Below are 16,552 nucleotides of genomic sequence, written 5' to 3' on the forward strand. Positions count from 1 at the left end.
TCATAGATCTTAACCCAAAACAGAAAGGAAGTTCGATTTGATACCTCAATAGTGTAGATCTGAACTTGAAAACCCTGGATCCACAGCTCCCTTGACCTCCTCTTATTGGAAACCACTTCTCCTTTGCTAAAACACTCAAGAAATGATGAATTAGCCTTCCTCTTGCACTACAAGCTTTCTCTCTGCTCTCTAGGGTTTCTCAGGGGTGCATTGGCCGCAAATGGAGGCTATAAAGGCCTTTAAATAGGGCACAAACCCCGAGAATTAGGGTTTCCAATTACAGCGCGGACTCGCCGAGTCCACACATCGACTCGTCGAGTCCTGCATTAAATCAGACCAGAAATACGCGATCCTACTCGGCGAGTCTGAGCGCCTACTCGCCGAGTCCCTCCCTAAAACTCAAAATAAATACTTAAAATAAGATACCTGGGAATCCGGATGTTACATACACATTAGAAAATATGTTTCCTGGTACGCTTCTTGAAGAAGATAAAAAGGCCGTGACATCATCTTTTTCTCATGGTGAGACCCATGGCAGTGGGTGGTTGGAGGAGACGTTGCTATCTTTGTATCACAGACCCAAGCTTAAAGACATTGTTTTTAAACCCTAAATACCCTTCACCAATTAAGAGAGAGAGAAAGAGAGAGAGAGAGAGAGAGAGAGAGAGAGAGAGAGAGAGAGAGAGAGAGAGAGTACACGAAATTGGTGAAGTACAATCAGAACTCAAACCAGCAACATATAGAAAAGGTTGTGGAATCAAGACATAGAGAGGTTATGCAATCATAATGCAAACCGTGATTTGCACCGGTGTCTGGGGTTAATGTGATGGAGATGGTGAAGTCACCGGTAAGAAGGAAACGAGTGAAAAAGAAGAGGAAATGGTGGTATCTGGGAGACGTACAGGGAAAAACGAGAAAGTGGAAGCCAGAAGAGAAGAAGGATGTCCAACTCTGTGGAACGAAGAGTAGTGGGATACAGGTGTCCTAAGGCAAGATGAAAACAGTGGCAAGCCTAGGTATGACTCTTGAATCCTATAAAAAGCTATGGAAGCAACTTAATCGTGAAGAATAAGATGGTGGAGAAGGTAAAAAAACCCATGTTTGGAATCCGTAAAAAATTCATTATTATTTATTATATATTGAGTTAGTGGATGATATAGAAAACCAAAAGTTATCTTACTCCATTTTAAAATAAACCAAAAATCCTCATAAATCCACAAAAATCCTCATAAATCAACGAAAAATCCTCAAAACTCAACTTTCCTTAGATTCTAAGGGAAGAGGCGTTTTTATATTATGATATATATATATATATATATATATATATATATATATATATATATATATATATATATATATATATATATTTAAGTAAGCCCTGTTTCTTAGAAATTGAGCAAAGTGGGATGAGGTGGATGCATATGGATTAAGAGAGGATTAATTTGGAATTTTGTAGAATTTTGAGAGGATTTATACATATATAGGGGTGAGATCCGTTGAGAATTCATAGTTTCCCGAGAACCCGAGAACTAAAGGTGGAACATTTGATCAAAATTAATTCATTAAGGGCATGATCGTCATCTTACCAATCCCATTTAATTTTTAGTATTATTGGAAATATTAATAAAAAGCTCTCAAATTCACATTATAAAACAAATTTTCGGTTTTTTTTTATAAAAAAATTAATAATTTTCATTTTTTTTAATTGCAGATTTTTTAATTTTTTTAGAGAGCATAAATTAAAAAAAAAAGTTGAATTTTTTTTAACGGCATTTTTTAAGCAACAACAATTTTTTAAAACGTAGTAAATTTAAAAAAAATTGGAATATTTTTTATAACAAAAATCTATAGTTTTCTTAATCAAAAAAATCAATATTTTACGAGCATATATGCATATTTCTTCAAGTGCATGGATACATATTTCTTATACTATTATACTCATAAATAAATCATAAAAAAACCAATTTTTACTTACTAATCTATAAACACAATAGTACAACTATTTTATTCCATACAAAATAAAATATAAAAACAAAAAATGCTACAAAATTTCAAAGCGCTTTCATGTCTTTGTGTCAAGATTTTTATATTTTCTTCAATTTATCACTTTTCACCTTTTCAATTTTTTCCCAATTTTCTTCCAAATCTACAAGAAAATAAAAAAAATGATTAATGCAAGAACATTCACAAAAAACATATGTATAAATCATGTAAGATTCACATGTGATTATGTAGATTCACATGTGATTGTATCTTTTAAGATTCACTTGTGATTTACATTTGAATCACTTGTATTTCATATGTGATTTACTTGTGATTTACATGTGATTTACATGTTATTCATATGTGAATTACATGTGAATCATGTGATTCACTTGTGATTTACATGTGAACCACATGTGATTTACATGTGAATCATGTAATTCATATGTGATTCACTTGTGATTTACATGTGAATCACATGTGATTTACATGTGAATCACATGTAATTCATATATGATTCACTTGTGATTTAGATGTGAATCACATGTGACTTACATGTGAATCACATGTGATTAGAATAAGATTAATTAATAATTCTGTTAACCAAGCATATGATTTAATAATCATAACTCATTGAGCTTGACAACTTTCAGTTATTGGACCTTAAAAAGCTTAGGTTAATGAAAATTTTTAGATGGGCTCTTTATTACCTCAATTGTGAATCCTCAAATTTTCAGTTCACTTATCTTGGGACCTAGGTTGCAAATCGGTCTAATCATGAAATTGGCCCAAAATTAGAAACCAACAATTGATCAGTTCAATTCAAAACTTAGTTATTGGAAAGCTAAACACTATCTTTTGGTGGGAGTCTTAAAGTCGGTGATTGGAAGCCTCCTTTATTACTTCACTATTTCTAAAGCTCCCAAAAAGTTATCGATTCTTGGAATGCATTAGTAGAAGATTCTTGTAAGGTAGGAATTTGGATTGAACTGATCAATTATTGCTGAACATTATTTCACACACTTTTATCAACAAAAAATCATTCCTTTTACCCACAAAAAATTAAGAAAAAAACCCTTGGATAACTAGTAGATATTTCTTGCCTTAATAGTTCGAAAATAAGAAACACCTCTGGAAAAAAAATACACACCAAAAAGTGCATATAAAGTAGGGATAGAAGAGCTCAATTAGAAATCAATTTGTGTTTTTTTTAAACTCAAACTTGGTTCGTTATATGTTTCAAATAGATGCAACAAGTATCTTCAAAACAGGTTCCTTCCAAGGCAACAACAGACTCACAGTAAAGAAAGGAATGGGAAGACAAGATCTTAGCCTCAGAATGAAATGAGACTTATGTCGGCAGATAATTGTAACATATAAATATGAAATACAAGGTCACGAATATATATATTCCAGTTACAATTATTCCAATAATGGACTGTGTATATTGATTGTTACCTTCTGTTGTATCATCTATTCTGCTTGCTCCTCCAGAGAGCTCAGATCTAGACATCTCTTCATTCTTTCCCTCAATCATTGATGAGAAGGCTGTTTAAAGAAATTAACGGATTAATTATGGGATCAATAACTAGAAAGTTATAGAAAAATATATATTTGGCTCCATTTCATAATGAAAAAAAACTAAAAAGGGCGAAAAGTCACACAACCTTCTGAATACTTTGAAAGAATATTTAAAAGAAGAGCTCCCGTGCCTACCTGCGAATTATCAAAAAAATGTTATATAACACAAAATAAAACTAGTAGGACTCAAGATCATGATTATCCATAAGATATACCTTTGACTCTGTGATCTTTCCATAACTAGCATGTTCTTTTTCCACTGAAACTAATGTAGCACTAATACGCGACTTTAACCCTGATAGCACTGTTTTGATATGTTGCACCAGAATCTGCAAATAAAATATTATGAAATCATCGAGGAAGAAGACACGAGAACAAGATATTTACCACTGGAAGGAGAGATCTCGCCTACTGGCGATTTAAGATCTGTAGATGTGTACGTTTTTGGTGAGATCAGAAGGCGTCAAAACATCGATCCATCAGAGGAGCTGTAATACTCGATTGACAGAGGATCATCTTCTCCAACCGGACATTCGATTGGATCTCTATACGATCGATTCCACTCCGACTGTACATTCAATAGGACTGTCTTCTCTAAATCGACAAGTCAAGATCAGATTCGGAATAAAATGACCGACCTAATGCTTCTTTGTAGATGATCTGCGTAGGTTCTGATGAACTATGTGATGCAGTTCTTTACATCCTGTCACACTTCGACGACGATTTCAGGATTTGAGATCCGACGATTTGAGATCGGAGGTGTGATGAAGGGTAGAGAGAGAGAGAGAGAGAGAGAGAGATGGCATAAAGAGTTACGTGATTAAATGTCCTAAAATGTCCCTGATTTATTTTAATAAGATGCCCCGCCCCATTTTATTTTCAGATATTTACAGAAATGTCACGAATCATCCTAACCCTCTATTATTTTAATCTAACGGTTATTGTTTAGTTCTCGGGTTCTCGGGAAACTATAAGTTCTCAAATGATACTTCCTCTCTCTCTCTCACTCTCTCTCTCTCTCTATATATATATATATATATATATATATATATATATATATATATATATATATATATATATATATATATATATATATATATATATATATATGGCTTAGGGAATATGTGGTTGTCATGTACCTAAGCTTATATATAGAACCCTCCAAACAATGTAGTTTTGATCCATTTATATCCAAACTAATCATGATATCTCTTTTAGTATTCTTCCTTAATCATGTGATTTACTAAATCGATCAAATTTATGTTATTTTTCTTCATTGTGTCTAAAAACCTAAAGCATTAAAAGTCATGACCATTTAATCAACCCTATTAAATTCTAAATGAAAACTAATAGAATAAAAGATAAAAGAAGAACCTGTCATAACTCAATCAAGTTTTTCAGAAAATCATTGGATATAGTTTTTCAATTGAATGACAAAACGCTTGGCTTATATTCGTTAAAAAATATTGGTTTTTTTTTTCTCTATAAACTTCAATAATTATTTGCAATAAAAATATATATAATTGATCTTTTTCATTCTATAATTGAACTTAATTCAATGGTATTCTATTAAAACAAAACTAACATAAAATGAAATTCGATTTGTTTTGTTTAAAACTATGTCGTATAAAATGTTCTATACCTAAGCTTAGGTACATAACAGCCACATATTCACTTTTCTCATATATATATATATATATATATATATATATATATATATATATATATATATATATATATATATATATATACCTAAGCTTAGGTACATAACAGCCACATATTCACTTTTCCCATATATATATATATATATATATATATATATATATATATATATATATATATATATATATATATATATATATATATATATATATATATATATATAAAGAGGAGAGGTGGTTTTTGTGTTTGTTTGAACAAATAGAAAGGCTAGGCCGTTAGATTTGTTTTGTGTTAGTTTAGTGTATTTGTATCCCTTGGATCATTTGTAGAATTGCAATCTGTGTGAAGTATAGGGTTTAGTGAAAAGTGTAATCTATGTGAATGTATATTATTGGTGGAAAATTTGTGTTCAACTTTCAGCTTTTTATCCAATGTATTCAGTAACATTATTTGTTGTATATTGTGCATAAATAATTGTACCGCTTAACTTTAAGATATCAAACATTATTTGTTGTACATCAAGCTTTATAAGTTGTATTTAAGACTTTCAGATGTATGTATGTATATATATATATATATATATATATATATATATATATATATATATGTAATAGGAATACTCACATGCGTGTGTTAAATAATAAATCATTAAGTGTATTATACATACTAATCCTGAAATTCTTGATTTTTTCTCATTTTAAGACAATTTTAACCCTTTAACTGAGTTCGACCGAGTTGGTCGAGTACTTGTCCGAGTTGAACGGTTTGGTTCGAGTTTTACCGATTTTGACCAATTTCCGAGTTATTTAGTCGAGTTGGCTTAACTCGCCTCAGTAAGAGGCTGAGTCCGAGTACTCGGCCAAGTCGGCCGAGTTTTACATCACTGACATCGACCAAGGAATCCCCTAGCTGTGTAGTCAAATCGTTGCTCCAAACAATTCATCAGGTAAGTGATTTTTCTAGATGATTGTTGATTAGGATTGTGAGAATTGATTGGGATAGGTATGAAGGGTATATTGTCTTATATATTTACGTTGGATTATATATCTATATTGCTTGATAATGTTTGTTTTGCAGGATTATTAATATGATTTATTATCATTATAATATTATGGGATTATAAACCATATGTGTCTTACCAGGTTCCAAATCTAACCCATTCAAATTATATGCATCATAGGTAGCGGTATTAAAGCTGCAAGAATTTGAATAGGACGTCGAGTGAATAAAGAGACAAACTTATAATAATTTTCAGGACCATTATGTATTTACGTTGTAACATTTGTTTTGTATTAATTATGATATCATTAGTGTTTTGATATTTTGAAACAATATTTGTTATCTCAAAATATTTTATTAAACTGGGATTTTCCGCAGCAAAGACATTATGATATTTTAAAGCATAAAGAAAAAGATTTATCTGAATCTGAAAAATAAGGATTGTCACAATAAGGGTTAAGGTATCCCTCAATGAATGGTTTGTGTTCCTTCAGAATCTAAAAAATAAAAAGGGGACTGTTCTTGTTGGTGTTTTTGGGCTTGTCAGGGCAGTTTCCTCCTTTTCACATTGGGTCTCATCGAGTGAAGCTCTAGAATTATTCAAATGACTTTCTATGTAGAGCTATATTACAATCATCAACCAACAACATTAGTTATGCCTTAAGATTTGTAGATTCATCAGCATCAATGTTGTAGTAGCATCAGCAACAGTCTTACATTTATACCTAAAATCGTCCCATACTATAGGCTCATTTAAGAAGGAAGATGATTCATTGTCATATGTAATAAATTATAAATTCATTTACTTCCAGCACTAGAAGACTCATTGCGACAAGAACGATTTCCCCCTAGAAATCGATTAATAGAACATTTTATTCCATGATTAACAACAAACAATTATATTGCGTCAGGAGGCATGCTACTAATAAAACTAAAAAAATATCTGGCATCACTATCATCAAGAATCTACATAACTATGTTTGATCCCCGACATTGTAAAAACAGACTTATTTGAATATTATGTAACCTGGACTTAGAAGCCAGCAGTGGCGGACCTTAGTGGAGCCCGGAGGATCCCGGGCCATTGCTCCGATTCCGGCACATAGTGTAATTTTTTTTTATGTTTTTTCTATTAAGTGTACCGACTTAAAATACGAGTACCACTACTAATTTAGATTTATTCGAAAAAAAATTTTAGTGCCACCCCTACTAAACGTTCTGCGTCCACCACTGGAAGCAAGCAACGTACTCAACCTACAAAAGTTGATATCACTGCTTATATCTATACCAAAATATGTATAGTCTGTAACAATTGACTACATAGATCCCCTGATTCGTTGTCATTGTCCTCCACTAGAAACTGATATTCTAAAAAGTTCCTTATGCGAACTCCTTTTTTTAGTATCCAAAAGGTTTATGGGTTTATGCAACAACAATGACAATACAAATATCCAATATTGCATCCCTTCGGAACGATCGTACATTCTGGCCATAGCTCCGAAATGCACGAATGTCAAATTCCGGACAAGACTACCGCCGATCAACACCAACTTCAAAATAATCATTAGTACTTCAGACTGCAGCATTCCGGACAATTCTGTTACCACTGCTTACTCCACAATGCCACCCTATACTCTGTAATGGCATATATTCAAGACAACGGCTATATTTTCAGTTAAAAAAAATGGTTATTATCATTGTACCGGGTAGATTACTCGATTTCCCTTAAATTATCTTAATTGTTTTTAAGCGTCTATATGATTAGCAACCTTTTTTCTTAAATATCAATGCCTGCTAAACTTTTTTAATTACTTGGGTCGAAGGTATGATACAAGTTATACGTCCTAAGCACAAAGTGCTTTAAGTCTTTGCTTATTAATAAGTCAATCAAGAATTACAAAATAGTATGTATACACCCTAACCATAGTTGTTAGAAGATGTAGATCTATTATTTAAATACAACATGACTATTTTTATATATTCTCCACTTGTAATATTGTAATAATCGTAAACGTTGACTTCATATATGTATTGACACACATATATTTACTAGAAAAAAAAAACCTGAACAATATTTGAGAGAGACTTTATATAAGAATTGTTATGATTTTTCTTTTTAGGAGGTCGTATGATACAATAAATTCATTTCTTAAGATATACAACTTAGCTTATTGTTTTTCTAATATACATATTAAAAAGGTTTTAGTAATTTAACAACATAACTGTATATAACTTTTTTTTTTCTTAGAATGAAAAACCACTTTATTCTAAACCTTAATTATATATAAGTCCCAAGTGAACTTGAATCATCAAATAAATAAAAAAAAAAAGAAGACATTTCATCGTACCGCTAAAAAGACTTGTGTATAATAATTAATATTACAAGAGCTAACTTGATGTACAAATGCCGTTAAAAACAGATAAACAAATAGACATTGCACCCATAACAGATACTTAATACATAATTTGATAAATATGAACCAATTAATCAACATATCGTCATAATAAATTATCAACTATCCCAATAAATATAAGATATCAAATATATATCTTTCTCTTCTTATTCTAATTTTAATAAAAGAATAGATTGATTCTTTTTTTGTCATGTGTCATCCTATTAGTCTTCCTAGTTAATGTCATACCACTTGTCAACCTATTATTCTTCGTTTTAAATTTTAAATTTTAAATTTTCCACTCTATTTACATTAAATTAATAATATTATAATAAAATTAATACATATTATAAACTCACTTATTTATTTAAATCAACGATTATAGTTTTATATAATTAAAAAAAATATCTCTAATAATTTATTTAAATTAATTTATAAAAAATAATTGATTAATAATTTTAGGTTTTTACTATGAAAGTTTAATTAATTTTATAACAGTGGTTCTCACGGGTTATAAACTAATTAAAATATATACATAAAAATTCGATTGAGACAAGTATCCTTTTATATAACGAGGGAGCGATTCTAACCATACATTTCGAGAGCTAAAAAATAAGAAGAATGGAAAAATTATGAAATATATATATATATATATATATATATATATATATATATATATATATATATATATATATATTCACTCATTTTGAAGATCAAAAAAATATTTTTAAAATGCAAAATAAATAAGAATTTTTGGATTTTTTTAAATATTATTTTTATAATTTAGATTATTCAAAAAAAAAAAAAAAAATAATTACCATTTCTTTAAACATATATGAAATAATCTAATACAATATTACAATATAAATATTCAAACAAAAATGTTAGATTACTCAAATATTCTAATTGAATATTAAATTATAAATATTCAAAAAATCATAATATAATACTATAATATTCTAACAATTCTAATAATTCTAGTAGAATACAAGATATTTTACATTACCTAACAATTTTAATATAATATTAGAATATTTTAACATTTCAAGAGTTATATTTGAATATTTATAGCGTAATAGTTTTTTAGAATATTTCACATATATTTAAAAAAAAAGGTAATTGTTTTTTAATTTTTAATTTTTAAAAAGTTTTATATTTTTGGGTAAATTAAATGACGAAAATAATATTTAAAAATGAATTTTCGTATTTTTTTCTTTTAGATTTTTTTCATTCCAAGATGAGTATCTCTCTCTCTCTCTCTCTCTCTCTCTATATATATATATATATATATATATATATATATATATATATATATATATATATATATATATATATATATATATATATAGTAGCCTTTACTCGTGCTAAGCGACGGATGTGATTAATTTCTTTCAAAAATTAATTTTTAGAGACAATTAGTTTTTTTCTTTTCGCAAATAGTGTACCACATCTAAACAATTATAAATAAGAGTCATGGTAGCAGAATAAAAAACAATAAGAATTAAAAATTAAAAGTTTGGATTCTTTTACGAATGTACATATCAAGAAGTTTGAACATATATATCATGTCTTGTCGTGGACAAAAATAGTAATTTAGGAGTAAGAAGTATGTGTATTAGCCGTTAAAAAAATGATAAATTCACTAAAATCTCAAGCATATTACAAATAAGCATATGCAACGACCCAAAAATCAGGGGTAAAAATTTCATTTTTAATATAACCCAAACATAGATATCATTTATTCCAAACATTCCAAAACATTGTTAATTAAGAAGATTTATGAGAGTTCGTCCCAAAATCATTCGTTGCGGAAAACATGGGTGTGTGCACTGCGATCAAGCTGAGCCCTTCCTTTCCAAAACCATGATACCCTGAAACCATAAACAAAATTGTAAACACGAAGCTTAGTGAGTTCCCCAGAGCATACCCCATACAATCCACATAATCACATAATCCATAATAGCTATATCAGCTACATATCCACATAAGCCATATCAATCACATAAGACCTGCATATAAACATATAAGGATGCCCTAGAAACCCTCTAGGGTCTTACACCGGGTGCCCTGGAAATCCTCCAGGGTCTTAGCCCACTGTCATAAAAATCATACAAACAAACATATGAGCTAAACATGCAAACATATAAGGATACCCTGGAAAACCTCCAGGGTCTTACACCGGGTGCCATGGGAACCCCCACATGGTCTTAGCTGAATGCCATGGAACCCCCACATGGTCTTAACTATGTATGTCATGGAAACACTCCAAGGTCTTAAACCCTAGTGCCTCAGGAACCCCCCTGCGGTCTTTACCTAGGATGCCGTGGAAACCCTCCAAGGTCTTACACCTAAGTGCCTCGAGAACCCCCCCCCCCCGAGGTCTTCCATGCAAGTATCACAAAGACAACTAGCATACCAAATACCACATAATCAACTAGCATACATCATATAACTAATTGCCATGGGAATCCCCGCATGGTCTTCACATAAATACATAATGTATCGATAGCACATTCCCAATAATCATCACAACTAAATAAATAGACCGACCTTGGTGCCTTAGACCTATTGGTATGGTGAGGAGACTCACCTCGAATGCAGAAGCTTCCCGAATGAAATCCTTAGCTGCTGCCCTGTCGACTTCTCAAGCTGTCAATACGAATCAATATACCCAATTAGCAATTAGGTTCCATGCTAAAATCCTTAATCCATACATGGAGTGAAATAACCATTCTACTCCTGGCCCAGTATTAAAACTAAGGCCCAAGCCCAAAACCAAATAGGCCAAAAACTCCAACACTCATAAAAGTCCACCAATGGCCCAATTTTCCAAATTAGGCCCAAACCATAGCATGAGCCTTACTTTAAAGCCCAATGACTTTATTCCCCGTCAAAAGATCCCTCCTTAACTGGTCCAACGACCCACAACCCAAATAATAGCCCAAACCCGGTATGGCCTACAAGGTCCAATAAGGCCCAATCCATCATGGACCTAACCCAAGAAGGCCCAATATCCAAAAAGGCTTGAAATACTAAATGGTCAACCTTAGTCAACTCTTGGTCCAAGGTCAAAGTCAATAGTCAAAGTCAACGCTCCGAGTTGACTTAACTCGCTGAGTTGCTCCATTAACTCGTCGATTTCAAAGCTCAGAATCCTGAAATCGCGATCCAACTCGTCGAGTCAACCCCTGACTTACCGAGTTCATAGGCTACTTATGGTCACGATTTAGCGAATCAACTCGTCGATTCATTCCTCAGACTCGTCGAGTTCTACCATAACAACTCATAAACATGCAAAGCTCCTGCCTTTTCCTCCATGTATGGCCTTTTGAGCTAAAAAGGCCAAAAGAACACTCTATTGCTTGCATGGGGACTCCTATGGCATAAAGTTTGCACCTTTATGCCATAACAACCCTTAATGGTTCCAGATCTGAGAATATAATCCTTTGGGACGTCCATTCTTCACATGCGAAGATACTTGGACCAAAAACCCTCATAAAAGAGAAAAGAAGAGACCAAAGAAACCATTGAGCAAGGTTAAGACTTTCTTACTCAGAAGTGATGAGAAAGGCAAGGTGTTTCTGGATCTACTTGCTTCTACTTGGATCCCCCAAGCTCCTTCTTCTTCCTCAAGCTCCAAGCACTCAAGATTTCACTCTAACATGGCTTACAATCTCACAAAATGAATTAGGGTTTTGAGGATTAGGGTTTAGGACTTGGAGACTGTAAATGGGGCTGATGGGAGGAGAATAAGATGCTTAAATAGGGTACAAGACCCGTATTTAGGGTTTTTCCCACACCCATACCAACTCGCCGAGTCGGTCCTCTAACTCGTCAAGTAGGTCACTTTACCCGCGTCCCAAAATCCGCTCCTACTCATCGAGTTCCTCCCTGGACTCGACGAGTTCTTCTTGATTTAGGGTTTTTCTTCCCTTTCTAGGTCTTCTGGATTTCGGGTGTTACAAATCTCCCCCACTTAAACTAGACTTCGTCCTCGAAGTCCTCTGCAATCCACTATCCCGGATACATCTCACACACTAAAACCCGCGGCTTAACTCCTACCTACCCTGAACCATCTGATGAATTCCACGGGAGCGACACCCGTGATCCTGATGGTACAACCGTCACTCCGCAGATTCAATGACCGATAAGAAGGCAACAGGACCCAACCACACCAGATTCTCTTTAATCCTGATTATCTCAGTGTTACCAACTGAATGAATTCACTCATCATATACGGATGCCGAACGCCTACCTTCGGGATACCAGATTCCTTCCTGGTTGCCAAGCTGACTAGCAACCTCGCACTCGCCCCACGCGACTTCCGAAGAGACCTCGTCTAGCAGTAGTTGTCCTAACTATACCGCCACTTATGGATCTGTCCATCCTTCTGACACATCCAATCATCATAACCTGACAACCTATCGCCACTGAATCCAACACAACAGTGTGTGCTACCTGAATATGGTAGTCTTGCATCATTCCCGGTCTCCTTCATCCTGTCATTTCCTGATTCCAACATGTTGTGGCCCCATTACAGGTAGAACTAGCCCGAGACCCCTCAAAACGGATTACGCTACCATCGAACCAAACCCATTCATTACCCTGGAATCCTGCATTTGATACCCTTGGCATATAGATGCTCCCAAATCCCATCTTACTGAAACAAAATCCTGTACTGATCACGCTCAAACTCTGATTCGAAATCCTTCCCGAACAAATCGATACCACGCTACTACCTCGAGATCCATGAATCTACATTTGCATAATGCACCATATCTTCTGACATCCCATACTTGACCGGTAAATAACTACCCTTAGCCGATCCCCGAGACTACCAGTCTCACACCCGGTCTAACCACCAGGTTTCCAAGAGATCAAATACCAGGGCTACCCAGCCGTAGCCCTATTGTGTCACGTACTACTTATCCACATGATCCTGCAACTCAAGGTCCAAACCCTTGACTCAACAGTCTCTACCAGTTCCATTCCGAATTCCCATAACCATCTGGGCTCGCCCACGGATAACCGATCGAATAATCACCTCCAGTCCTGATTCTAATTAAGCGGTGGATCCCTCACAACCTAGCGAACTGGCCTACCCTAGCCTAAATCACCTGAAATTTGTGAATGATACGGCTATCCCGCAGTCTTACAACACTTCCCACGCTATCCAGCTGCTAGCGAATGCTACAGCTCCCCCTCAGTCTTACAACATCTTCCACACTATCTAACTGCTAGTGAATGCTACGGCTCCCCCGCAGTCTTACAACACTTTCCACACTATCTGACCATTAGTGATTGCTACGGCTCCCCCATAGTCTTACAACACTTTTTACACTATCTGACTGCTAGTGAATGCTACGCTCCCCCGTAGTCTTACAACACTTTTCTCTTTAACTGTCCATTAGTGAATGCTACGTCTCCCCCGTAGTCTTACAACACTTCCAATACTACATGATCGCTGTCCATAGCCCTAATACCCATCTATCAATCCGAACAAATCTCAACATTGAGAACCCACGCGGTCTATCCTCTCAAACTGAACTCAAGTACTGATTGGAACCCAACCTGGTTCCCTCCCCTGAAGCCTGCTATATGATGTCAAGAAGACGCGATCCAAATGTTGGGGAGTTTCCCGAACTCCCATCCCGCAACATCCTATATTCAGTCAGCCCCTAAGGTCGCCTGTCCTCCCCCATTGGGGACGTGAAACACATCCTACTCCCACGCTCTCTTCTATCCTGGATATCTGAAGGGTTCTCCCCCATTTAGATTCAACTAAGTCCACTCGGCACATAAAAATTGAAAGATTCCCAATCCTTCTTATGTGCCAATAATCAATCTGCTGACGACCAATGCTTACCAAAGCTAGTTCACCATAAATAAGCCTTCCCAAAACAACACAATTCCCGAAAACCAGCTAACACTTCTTGAATCCTAACAATGCCAATGATTCTAGATGCTCAAACTGATAACGCACTCAGATCTCGAAGTCCAAAGGTCGGATGCTCCAAGCAAAACTTCAGCAACGACTCTCTCTTCCTTCGACAACTCCAAAATTCCTCCAGCATAGTTGCTGAGGCTACTGAGTCCTAGTCATAACTCCCTCGTACAAGCCCTTGAACTAATGTCGACCATACCCAAAATAACACTCGCATACTGGAAAATCTACGATATGTAAGGAGATGACCTTGTACTATTCCACCAAAATTCATGGTATGCAGATGGCATATAACTTTTCTTGAATGTACATACAACTCAACCACAACTAGAGATAACAAACAACAATACGCCTACTCACGCCGATGAAAAATAACCGCTACCAAGTACATGCAAAGCTGGTAGGGAGGCAAAAGGGTACATACCCCGCACTCTTGCCTGCCGAAGTTCCGATCTCTCCTGTCTGATTCTACGAAATGGGGCCTCTCTCTGTTGGGGCTCCGGCTCTACCCTCTCGTCCATTGGTGATCCTCAAAATAGCCGGAGCGGGTGCACTCACCGCTACTCTCTGATCATCAGGCAGTCGACCTCCTTGTCGCCCTCCTGATCGCAACAAACTATAACGGGCTTGCCTCATGTGGGCATTCTTACTAACGTGACCAATCCTGCTACACTAGTAGTAACCCAACCCCCGGAGTGACAAACTCCACTGTACGGTTTCCCGCATATACTGTACTGAATCCAGCCCTGCTGGCCTCTCAATCGCTGCTCCAAGTCTTGGGTCTCTTCCCGAGACCCCGCACTAATGCATATGGCATGAATCTCCCTTCTCGAGGTATTCCAAATCGATCTTCCGCCCTCGGGCTCGGGGATCCATATTATTCAGGATCTCGCACCCTGACACACTCACTAGCTCAATCTTCACAGTTGCACTGCAATAGCTGGAGCAACCTCTGCTCTAAATCGGGCTGCAAACTATCCCCGAGACTTGGTCTCCAATCCCAAATGTGCAATAGATCCCACAAACAATCCTTGTCGCCTGATCCAAGGAGAACTCGAAATCCTGGCAGTCATTCCACTAACCGGCTCACCACCGGAGTCGGGACCAAACCCTGGTCCTTCCTCAAGTGTGCTCATCCTCATCTGGCGAAGCTGCTATCCCCACTATCAGAGCGTAACCAAGAATTCTACTTCCCATAAGCTTCTTAGATTCTCCAAGACTCTCACCGATTCGAGTATGGATCCTGTGCTTTCAGTAGTACAGGCCCATACTACCTTCCACACCTATCCATACTTTCCTCGGCAATCCTCCCGAATCCTCTAAGTCACCTACTCCACTGATGCACCAAATATTCGCTAAACCGCAGCACGATACTCACCGAAGCAACTCCTAGGCTCCCCTAGGGTCCCAACTTAACCGAACCTCCCCACTAACTCACTGGAGCATATCCTAGGTTCCCAACCTCGCCCTGCCATGATCTGTTGAAGAACTCCCCATGATGCCAGCCATCCACCTCCTGGATATCGTCATATCCACTTAGTAGCTGACTCCCATCACTCAAGAGTTCCACAAAGCACAAAGCAAGCAGCATTCGTGCAGTAGCACTCCGATCCAAAGAACTATCATAGGACATTCAGCCTACATACCACAACTCATGCTATCCACATCCATCCATCCTCACTGTCGGCTATGTTATGCATGCAAATTATACATAGAACATGATCTAATAGACTGTCAAATAATAGACTCTACCCTAGGACTACAACCAGACAAGGAACAGGAAATAAGGCCAAATCAATTATTCTAAGGCTATAAGATCCTAACCATATATAATTTTAAAAGCATACACGTAGCAGTTACTAATACCAATAATCATTCTCATTCTAGCATGGCATCTAATATTCCCAAGGCTACAAGCACCACATATCAGACCAATCTATTGCTGACTACTCAGCACTAGCATGTAAGTCTACCAGTTCGTACAACATAT

The 16,552-nt window shown here is 35.6% G+C and overlaps 1 protein-coding gene across 1 annotated transcript in view; it reads right to left on the reverse strand.

The window, feature by feature from the left end:
- Positions 1–2,084: 2,084 nt before the first annotated feature.
- The window catches only part of LOC145158178 (uncharacterized), a 40,723-nt gene continuing 26,255 nt past the window's right edge, over positions 2,085–16,552 (reverse strand). Inside the window, exons 6-9 of the mRNA XM_079077111.1 lie at positions 3,780–3,868; positions 3,651–3,699; positions 3,442–3,531; positions 2,085–2,146 (exon numbers count right to left, since the gene is read on the reverse strand). Of these exons, the coding sequence (XP_078933237.1) occupies positions 2,085–2,146; positions 3,442–3,531; positions 3,651–3,699; positions 3,780–3,868 (290 nt within the window). The remainder of the gene's footprint in view (positions 2,147–3,441; positions 3,532–3,650; positions 3,700–3,779; positions 3,869–16,552) is intronic.

The sequence above is a fragment of the Lactuca virosa genome, chromosome 2 (genome assembly GCF_052849685.1).
Source record: "Lactuca virosa cultivar CGN04683 chromosome 2, Lactuca_virosa_CGN04683_v6, whole genome shotgun sequence".
Lineage (NCBI taxonomy): Eukaryota > Viridiplantae > Streptophyta > Magnoliopsida > Asterales > Asteraceae > Lactuca > Lactuca virosa.